General features: G+C 42.1%; 1 protein-coding gene across 1 annotated transcript; it reads right to left on the bottom strand.

Moving 5' to 3' along the window:
* Window positions 1-578: 578 nt before the first annotated feature.
* On the bottom strand, window positions 579-9,564 carry ankk1 (ankyrin repeat and kinase domain containing 1). Its single transcript, XM_086164402.1, has 9 exons — window positions 9,180-9,564; window positions 8,741-9,020; window positions 8,503-8,654; window positions 8,095-8,144; window positions 7,814-7,969; window positions 4,393-4,517; window positions 4,088-4,121; window positions 3,520-3,760; window positions 579-3,131 (listed from the first exon to the last, which is right to left on the bottom strand). Exons 1-9 carry the CDS (start codon window positions 9,362-9,364, stop codon window positions 2,096-2,098), a joined length of 2,259 nt encoding a protein of 752 aa, XP_086020528.1. The 5' UTR covers window positions 9,365-9,564; the 3' UTR covers window positions 579-2,095.
* Window positions 9,565-9,840: the final 276 nt, after the last annotated feature.

Consider the following 9,840-nt stretch of genomic DNA (forward strand, 5'->3'; position numbering starts at 1 on the left):
CTGGGTGGAAAGGCCACGTTAGTATGGGAGGTCAGTCAGCTCAACAATCTGTGCATTTCTTATCATATTAAGCAGTTGTCACTGATAAGGGGTCTTTTACTAAGCAGTCTGCGGGGAATGAGTTATTATCACGTTTATTGACGAACATGTTTGTTGCCTTGTCTGAAGAAATGTGAAGGTTCTGCAGGCAGAGTTAAGTGATAGCAAAGGTAGTGTTATTTTTAACTCTGTAATCATGATTTTTTTTTTTTTCCTTCAATAATTTGAGAATGAAAGCCACCATGCTGTGTGGTGGGTTTATTCAAAAGACTATTAAGGCTTGATAACTGCTGCTCTTTATTATCACCACTTTGGTAATATGTTCGCAGTCATTATATTAATAGACAAGAGTGGGTGCTTCAGAGAACATCCGCAGACTCCCAAATTAGACCGCTCCCACAACACTGAAGGAATATGTACCAAATGCATCAAACAAAGTTTCTTATTAAATATATTTTCATTCAAAACTGGCATTACATTATCCATGTAATATGGATAATGTTATTTTATGTTATTTTCATGTTATTTTGGTAGTGTTATTTTAATCTAATATGTGAAAATGGGAATGCTTTTTCTCAACAACTTTACTGGGTATCCTTTTTTAACATTATTTACTTGTAGTGATGAGTAAACACATATTAATAGTGAATAGTTTGCACGTGTTAACAGCAGGCTATTGAGATTTGCATATTAAACAGATCTAGGGTGTCATTTGGGAAGCGAGAGTAGGATTTTCACTCATGCCTTTATGTAACATCCCCTCAGGGTAGATTTGTCCAACTTGTTCTTCTTTCTATCTGGCCTTAAATGTATCCCATCACATATTCAGAATGAAGGTCTGACAAAAGACTTTTAAGACAGATGTAAGGAAGAGCAAAAGCAAAAATGATACTCATCTGAATAATGAGGAATTGATTGAAAAATTAAAGATGGTTAGTTTGCACCGGTGCCTGTCTGCAGGAAAAGCACAAAAAGAGCAATCTATCATCTGCAAAGCCTTAATATTTTACTGTGCTGTACTGCTGAATGGTATCATTATTACCACGCACTGAAAAAAGCAAAAGCAGGAAATGATGAGATGCTTCTTTCTGCCCGTGAATGAAAACACACCGTTGATGTAAACGCAAATGGCTCCAACACCGGGTGGTCCCATTAGGCCAGGTTAGGTTGTAAATAGTGCGGAGTGGAAAAGGGTCGGGTTAGACAAGTTGTAAGAAAGACTTACTCAACTATGTTCAGGAATGATTTATTTGTAGCAGCCTACACGTTCGTTTAGAACATAGCTATCACACTTCAGATGTGCAACACCAAGTGGACTTTGCAGGACATTTTTAATCGCAACTGAATAAATGATTGTTGCTAGTGGGATTTCCGGATTTGGAAAGTGGGAATATCTCAACAAACAAAGAATGGGTTGGAGGTCCCATACTTTCGATTTGCTGCGGCAACCATTCTGCTGACATGGTTTGCTTCACCTCGGCCTCTCACCTCAGTTCTAATTTGTTCCAAGATTTATTTTTGGTCTTCCTGATAAGGTAACTCTGTCTGGGTGTAATTTATTCTGAGAGGGAAGCGGCCTCGGGCGAGGAAAAGGGATCGCCTGCTGGTGATAAGCGGGGGAACCTTGATACCACTTCTTACCGCTCGTCACTTTCACGTCTCACTCTGGTATTTTTTCCACTCAGCAAGTTTTTGCATATATGTAAATACACAACGGCCTTCATGGGTGTGTCAGGTCCATTCATATGTGTCAAACAATGAATAATCTGGGCAAGGAGCCCGGTGATTGTTTCCAAGGGTTTGTCGTTATTCTCTGTGTTTTGAGGGAAAAGTGAATATAACCTATAAGTCTGTCTGTCCATATTTTCTTCTTGACATTGGTACATCTGCTCCACGGGTCAATGCATGTGCTTTGAGCATGTTTAAAAATCAGTTGTTGTAACAGAGGAGACGGGTTGTCTTTTGCTCGGCTTTCAAAATCAATAAATAAAAACACGTCAAATAGAAGAATGTGATGTTTTTTGATTTAAAAATCCCAATGAAGGTTTGGGATTTCTCATTTCTCCAGCATTTGCACAACCTCCCATTTTTCACACCTCTGGGCCAAGTTCAGCGGCGTGGATCCGGAAGAGTCGAGCAAAGTCCGGTCCGCCCCGTTTGCCAGCAGAGCCTCTACGATAGGAACGCTGCCATGCTGAGCGGCCAGGTGTAGAGGTGTTAATTTCCTTGAGCTCATCGCATTCACGTCTGCATGATGTGACAGCAGTTTGAGGACATTTGGAAAACTGACAGTGGTGCAGGCCACGTGTAGCGGTGTCCATCCTTCATTGTCTTCAATCAGATTTGGGTCAGCTTTCACTTCCAGGAGCTTGCCTACCACTCCTTCTTCACTCTTGTGGCATGCAAGGTGGAGCGGCGTCCATCCATGCTCACCTCTAGCGTTCACACAACCTCCCTGATCCTCCAGCTGAGCTATGGTGGTTTCACGCCCATGTAGGGCGGCCAGATGCATAGGGGTCCAGCCTTTGTGAGTTGTAGAGTTTGGTTTGGCCTCCTTGGAAAGCAGCTGCCTGCATATGCCTGGATGGCCCCTCAGAGCCGCATAGTGAAGTGGAGTGTATCCCTTGCTGTCTGCACTGTCAACGCAAGCACCGCTCTTCATCAGCTCTCTCACAACTCTGTTATGGCCTTCTTCTGTAGACAAGTGAAGAGCAGTGAAAAGACAGCGGTCTGCAGCATTGGGATCAGCTTTCTTAGAAAGGAGGAGCTTAACAATATTGATGTGGCCATAAGCTGAAGCTAGGTGGAGCGGCGTCCTATTTTGTCCCTGCTCTCTTTCCTCAACCGCTTTGTCCGGGAGACGCGACAACAGCAGGCGGACGACGGCTTCGTGGCCGTTTTGACAGGCCAGGTGCAGCGGCATCCAACCAGATTTTTCACAAGCATCTGCAACGGCGCCTTTGTCTAACAACAGACGGGTTGTTCTGTCGTCACCGTTCTGGGCGCTAAAATGGAGAGCAGTCCATTGGTCTTCATCTCCCTGGACGACATTTGCCCCGTTCGTGAGCAACAAAGAGGCAATATCGTGGTACCTATGGAGGAAAAAATGAAATCCCTCATGAATTTTAAACAATTTGTCAGGAATCTTTTTTTTTTTTTTTTTTGCCAAATATTAGATAAAAACGTTAACCGATCTCACATGTTGGAAATGTTGCGCCAAAACTGTTCAACCATTTTGATGCATTTTTTTTAGTATTGTTAGACCCTGAGACATCTTTATTGCACGAAGCGTGATCGCAATTGAGTGATTAACATGCAGCATGTATAAAAACTTTGAACCATTAATCGTCCTTACCAGTCACATTATTGTAATTGGCGCACTGATATTCTAAAGAAATGTCAATTCCTGCACAAAGCTGAAAACCCCTTTTTATTCGTTACATTTCTGAGTGCATGCCCAAGATCTTTTTTCATACATACCTGTGTAGGGCAGCGATGATTAGCGGCGTGTAACCCCGGGTCGTTGTGCAGTTCACGTCAGCACCCAGACTTAACACACATTCCACACTTTTTGCATCCCCGCCGGCTACCGTGTAGTGAAGGATACTTTTTTCTCCTAAAAACTGCGAGCGGATGTGTTCCTTTTTGACCGAGTCTCTGAATCGACTAAAATCCTTCTTTAGAAGGAGCGAGAGGAGACCCTTTTCATCGCATCGTTCTTCTGTCAGACAAAGGCAAATGAAGAAAGTCAGTGTGAGGGCTTACGAATTTTAGTTGTATTGTGCTCCTGCAATGAAACACTCTTGTCAATGCTCGTCACCAAAATTTCGATTGAATATTTCAGTAGAGGCTGTTTGAATTTGAGGTTTCTCGAGTCACCGGGGTCATGGCTGTCAACCATACACTTGTAATCTCTCTAATGAACTTATTATTGCCTCAGCTTTTGGAAGTAGAGAACAACTTAAAAAGTAATAGCCCTGGAAGGGCAGTCAGCAAACTCAAACTACTTCAAGTGCCATTATTCGTCTAACCTTGCCGAACAATTTACCTGAGTTGAGGTCGTAGATCTCTGGAGAAACTACCTAAAATTATGGGGAAAAAAATGATGAGATCTACTTGCACAATAGTTAATACGGACAATACAGATATTTATATATATCAATGGGTCTCCTGCCATGACTGGTTAAATATGACTCAACTGATCCAAAGCTACAGTTTGAATAACTTGAAGACTCTTTTTCTTTTCATTGTTTAAAAAACACACAGCATCTTTTCTGCATATCCTTGGCTAAACATGTGCTCTTTGTGCTTCGTGGAAATGAGCGATGTTTGAAAGAATCCAGCAGAACGAACTTTGTGAGCTGGGTAAACCGGCTGCTGCTGATTTCGTTTCTCTTCCTCGACGTTGTCAACACATTGGAATTTCGATCCCTGGATCCTGTGGATTTGACTGAGCCCCCCTGTTTCCCTTGTGATATCTGCAGAAGCAAATAAGGGCAGCTGTAAGATGTTCAGATTACATGGAAAAATATTCAAATTTTTTGATTATGGAGAAGTCATTAAGGTGCAGCAAACAACTGATTATTCATTCGGTCATCATCTATACCACTAATCCTGCGCTCAGGTCTGTGGGGTTAGCTGGTATGCTATCCCCGCTGTCTTTCAGAGAGGCAGGGCTCACCCTGGACCAGTCGCTTGTCAGTTTTTGGTCCTTATATAGAAACATACAGCCATCCATTCTCTCATTCAAACCTTATATTGAGACAAAGAACAATGCATTCTTTCATTCACAACACATGTTTTAACATACAGCTATCTCACTCACGTCTGGGCAATTTAGGGTCAGGTAATTTCCAGACTATAAGCCGCTACTTTTTTCACACGCTTTGAACACTTCGGCTTAAACAATGATGGGGCAAATTTATGGATTTTTGGGGGGGCTAACGAGCTTCAGGACGCTAAAACATTTAGCCTCGTCACATCGGACCAATGAAACTACCGGGAAATTCTGAGCCCGTTCATTTCTGACACTGAAGAAGACTACTTTCATGGTTTTAGTGCAGGAGGAAGACGAAGATAGCGATCAGCTGGAGTAGGACAAAGCGGGGATAGAAAATGGATGGATGGATGGACTTTTCCTTGTGTTATTTATTATTAATCTTTTTCATCAGCCGTGTTACAGGCACTGTTTGGAAAAAAACATTTCTAGTACGTATTTGTGGATGTTATAGGTATGTGTTTAATTAAAACTAAATTCAAATGTTTATGTAAATATCTCATGTTACAATTTGAGGCTTATAGACAAGTGCGGCCTATATATGTACATACATTTATATGCATATTTAGGTGCACTCGGTAGTCTGATAAAACAGAACTGCATGTTTGTGGATTGTAGGAGGAATCCAAGGAAGCCACACAGACATAAGGAGAACATGGAGACTCCACACAGAAAGGCTCACTGTCATGAACCAGGTACCTTATTGCCTCACGGCAAGAAGGCACACACACACTCACAAGCACATCCACACACAGACACTGTCTACTAGTTTTTTAGTTGTGGCGGAATATTTTGTATCTTTGACTGAAAACAGCTTGAAAGACGGGTCGGGAAGTGAACACAAGTAATCCTTATGTGTTATACTGGTCCTTTGTTTTCCAATCAACTCAGAGTAAGGCTTGGTTTAGTTTAAAAAAGTTAAATAAAAAAACAAAACTGGTTAAATATTCATTGCTTCTGTTTCAAAAAGGAAAGCCTTAGTTTCCTGTTACAACAAACCCGTGACAGACACAGCCTGAAGTCACCGATGGAACGTTGTCATAGGTTATTCAGTTAATCAGCATTTATGTCTGTGAATGTTCTTAGATCAGCATTTATCCATATGTCTTCATTTATTCTATATGAATTGACACTGTGTATATCTTCATTGCCCAGAGCTACATCCATACATGTCAATATTCATTCATACATCCCACCGATCATTCAAAGTGTACCGAATAGATATATGTGTTTCTATACCGACATTTAAATCTTGCAATAGTATTATTATCGCATTGTATCTGCTGTTCATATTAGAATAAAACATTTCTCATTCATAGGAAGACAATCTAATGTAATTGAACTGGACTTGTTTCGTTATCTTCAAATAATGTATAGGTAAGCCACCACACACACACTAACTGTGCAAGTCTGTAATTGGCTTCAAAACGACTTAATGACATAATTGTCAACATCACAATAGTTTTGTTCAACACAAGAACATTCAAGCGAATGTCTTGTGCTTGCATAGCAGCACCACCAACAGCAGCAAACAAACCAATCACGTGAACTCCAGCTCAATTCCTCTCAGAAACGGTTATTACTGCCACAGGCGGGGGGGGGGGCGGGGGGGGGGGGGGGTTTCAGTCTCACCCGCCCTTTGGAGTAGCTGCTGTTTATGAATAAACATCGCAGTCATTTATATTCCTAAACATGACTTTTGAAGCTGGAAGAACTTTTATAAATAAACGACCCTCTTGGATGAAGGATTAGATCTTATTCTAATGTATGCATTTGATTTGGCTCAGCGGCGAAAAGCTCCATCTGTGAGCTGGGAATAACTTGCAAAAACCGGAGTGTAACATGCCTTTTTGTCATTCAATTGAATTGGTGTTAGTTTTTCTCTCTCCATTCTAGTCTTACTGTTATTCACGGTTCTGCCGCTACAACTGGATTTTATTGTGTATCAAACCAGTAAGTCACGTATGTCACTGTTTGGGGTCACTGGTGAGACAGGGTTGAGTGGCGTGAGCTCAGCGGATGTTTGAAATTCTGCCCTGCAGACCCTCATGCCCGGGCCCTGAGAATGCTATTGGAACAACACCTGCAACATTTGTTCAGGCTACAATCTGTTTGTGACAAACAATTCCAAATCCTTGAGGATTCTAGTATAAATACGAACGCTCAGAAACCAAAGTTCCAGTTGCAGGAGAGGAACCTGCCGTAGATAACTTTGTTTATTCTTTGTTTAATCCTTCGGTAACCAATAAATTCTGCTTGATTCCAACCTGCGCTAAGAGAGATCCCGTCTGCACAAGAAGTGCATTTTTAGACTTACGCCGAAGACGGCACGATGCAAACCAGAGGTGAAACATCAACTAACAGCATGAGATTCTACAGGGATGATCGAAAATGGACACAAGTGTCAAAATTCGTCAAAGGCATCAGATGATGTTTCAGTATGACGACTTTCTCCTTCCCTTTTTTCTTCAGCTTTTGTTGTTTATGTCAGAAATTCAGATGGGATGTGGCTACCGTAGTTGTAAAGAGATCATTTGTGCTTTTTACACGCTTACATGTAGATGCGGCCAGGAGAACAATACGACTTTCACTCAAGTGTTTTTTTTTTTTTCTGTCACACCTTACACTCAGATGATACACTCGTCTTGCTGCACGCAGGTCCTTAAAATTCCAGCACAGTTCATTCCACGGCTTATAATTTTAAGTGCATGGTAATTCTTTTTCAGGGGGAAGGTTGGAAATCTTTGTTTTTCAAAGACACTCATCATATCCAAGGCGGCATACACAGCCTGTTTGGTTATACGCATTTCCCTTGAGACACCCTTGAAGTATATTTGCCACGTCAGTTTTTTATCTTGTTGCGAGTCCAGTCCATGAAGGTCACATTCATAGCCCGGCGTCTTATTTCGATGCTTTGGCAGTCATTTGAATTATTTCTGAGTTAGACAAAGTGCACAGAAAGTTTGCTTTTTTTTTTTGCTATTATCCTTGTAGTACCTGAAAATTGCGGCCTTTGTCGGGGCTCCTGGTCCCAGCACCGATTCATGATGTCGATCATCTTATTGCACTCGGGCGGTCTTCGGTCGGGAACCAGTTTCATACTGAGACGCTTTCCATTTGACACATTTAACAGCACATTGGTCACGCTGCTACCTGGATGTAAATTAAAAAAAAAAAAAAAAAAAAACTCAGCACTCTGAGTAGGAAAATTAAATATCCATCTATGGAATTGCATTATTAGATGCACGGTCAATGGTTTTGACAGAACCCATTCATACCTGCATTCGGTTTCTGCTGGGTCAAAATCTCCCACATCACAACTCCAAAGCTGCAGAGCACATCAAGCAGAGAAGCCCTTATTTTCAACTTTCATCTGTACTTTCATTGCACCAAGTGAAAATTGTGGCCCAAATGAGGTCAATTAAATGAATGAAAGTACATCAGAGGATACGGAGAATAGGGTTAGATGGAGAGAGTTGATTCGCTGTGGCGACCCCTGAAGGGAAAAGCCAAAAGAAGAAGAAGAAGAAGAAGAAGATCTGTGTTTTTTTGTTTTTTTTCCATCATGAGAAGATAAATTAACACCAACATCAATTGATGTAAAAAAAATTAAAGCACAAAGGAAGATGAAACTGTGTGTTGGATAAGAAAGCAATAAGCTTCACAAAAGGCTTTTCGGCAATCACCTATAAACATCGAAGGCCGTCCCTGGGGGGTTGGTGGTCTGACTGAAGCTCTCTGGAGGAATATAACTGATGTTTCCTCTGGCCGTCAGACGCTCCACAAACAACTTTTTACTCATCCCCTCTTCCCACTTGATTAAACCAAAATCTGAAATCTGATGTTCAAAAAGTTGGTGTGTTGGCTTTCTTTACGCCGCAGCGCTCGTGAAACATTGATACCGTCACGCCGAGGTCGCCTCACCTTTACGTGAAGATGGTCATCCAGAAGGATATTGGATGTCTTGAGGTTTAGGTGGAGAAACGGAGGTTGCATGCCGTGGAGGAAATTCATGCCCATGGAGGCCTCATGAATCATAAGGAATTTTTTGGGCCACATTAAAGTGTGACTGTTCAGGAGATTGTTGAGCGATCCATTCCTCATGTACTTCATCACGACAGCATTTACTTCCCTGCACATTCCGTACATGGTGATAAGGTACGGGAATTTCCCTTGAGCTATGTTGCACATCTCATCTTCCAGTCTGCTGTCACCAAAGAAACAGGTTTTTATAATACGACAGGAATGAACTTGAATAAATTAAGAAACAACAATAAAGGAGATAAATCCAAATCCACAAAACACAAACAATCTGGTAATTAAAACTGAAATAATGCGATCGCCCGGCTCACGTTTCCCCCACCTGCGAAAGCTCTCCGCGTTCAAAGCTGTATCAAGAACTTTCAGGGCACATTTTTCACGCCAGAGCTTGAGATTGACTTGGTACACCTGACCAAATCTGCATCCTGTCACTTTAATCCACTCTCCGTCAAAGTCATCCCTCTTGAAGTTCCTGAACTGCCCAGGGGATCTGTCGAGGCAATCCATGAGTGTTAAGATCCTCTCCTCTCCAGGCCCCCCAAATGTCACTGCCTAATCCCTCACACAAACAGGGTTTATCCTCCAGATCAACATCAGTCAGCGCCACAGTAGGAGCCTCTGTCTAAACCAGCGTGAGAGAAAGTTGTAAAAACTTGGATCCGTGTTCAAACCAGTCACAGCGCCCAAGTGGTTAAGCATGACCGTGTTCAAACCAGTCACAGCGCCTAGGTGGTTAAGCATGACTCGTCGCAAATTCGAGTGTTCGCTGGGGGAGGAGCTTTGGAAGTACCTGTTTGCACTGCAATGCTGAAAAGCCGGTTTTTCTCTGCTCCGACTGCTGATATGGCACATGGACCGAAACTCAAGGCCATATCGTCCCTTAGAAATTGACTGCGACCTGCAGAAGCCCATTTGCCCATGTCAGATTTGGTCTGAAAATGTAGTGAATGTTGTGTTTAATGAACCTAAAGGGCCTGTAAAAC

This window comes from Fistularia commersonii, chromosome 18 (assembly GCF_037954325.1).
Source record: "Fistularia commersonii isolate RoL2024-O1a breed Wild chromosome 18, RoL_Fcom_v1.0, whole genome shotgun sequence".
Classification (NCBI taxonomy): Eukaryota; Metazoa; Chordata; class Actinopteri; order Syngnathiformes; family Fistulariidae; genus Fistularia; species Fistularia commersonii.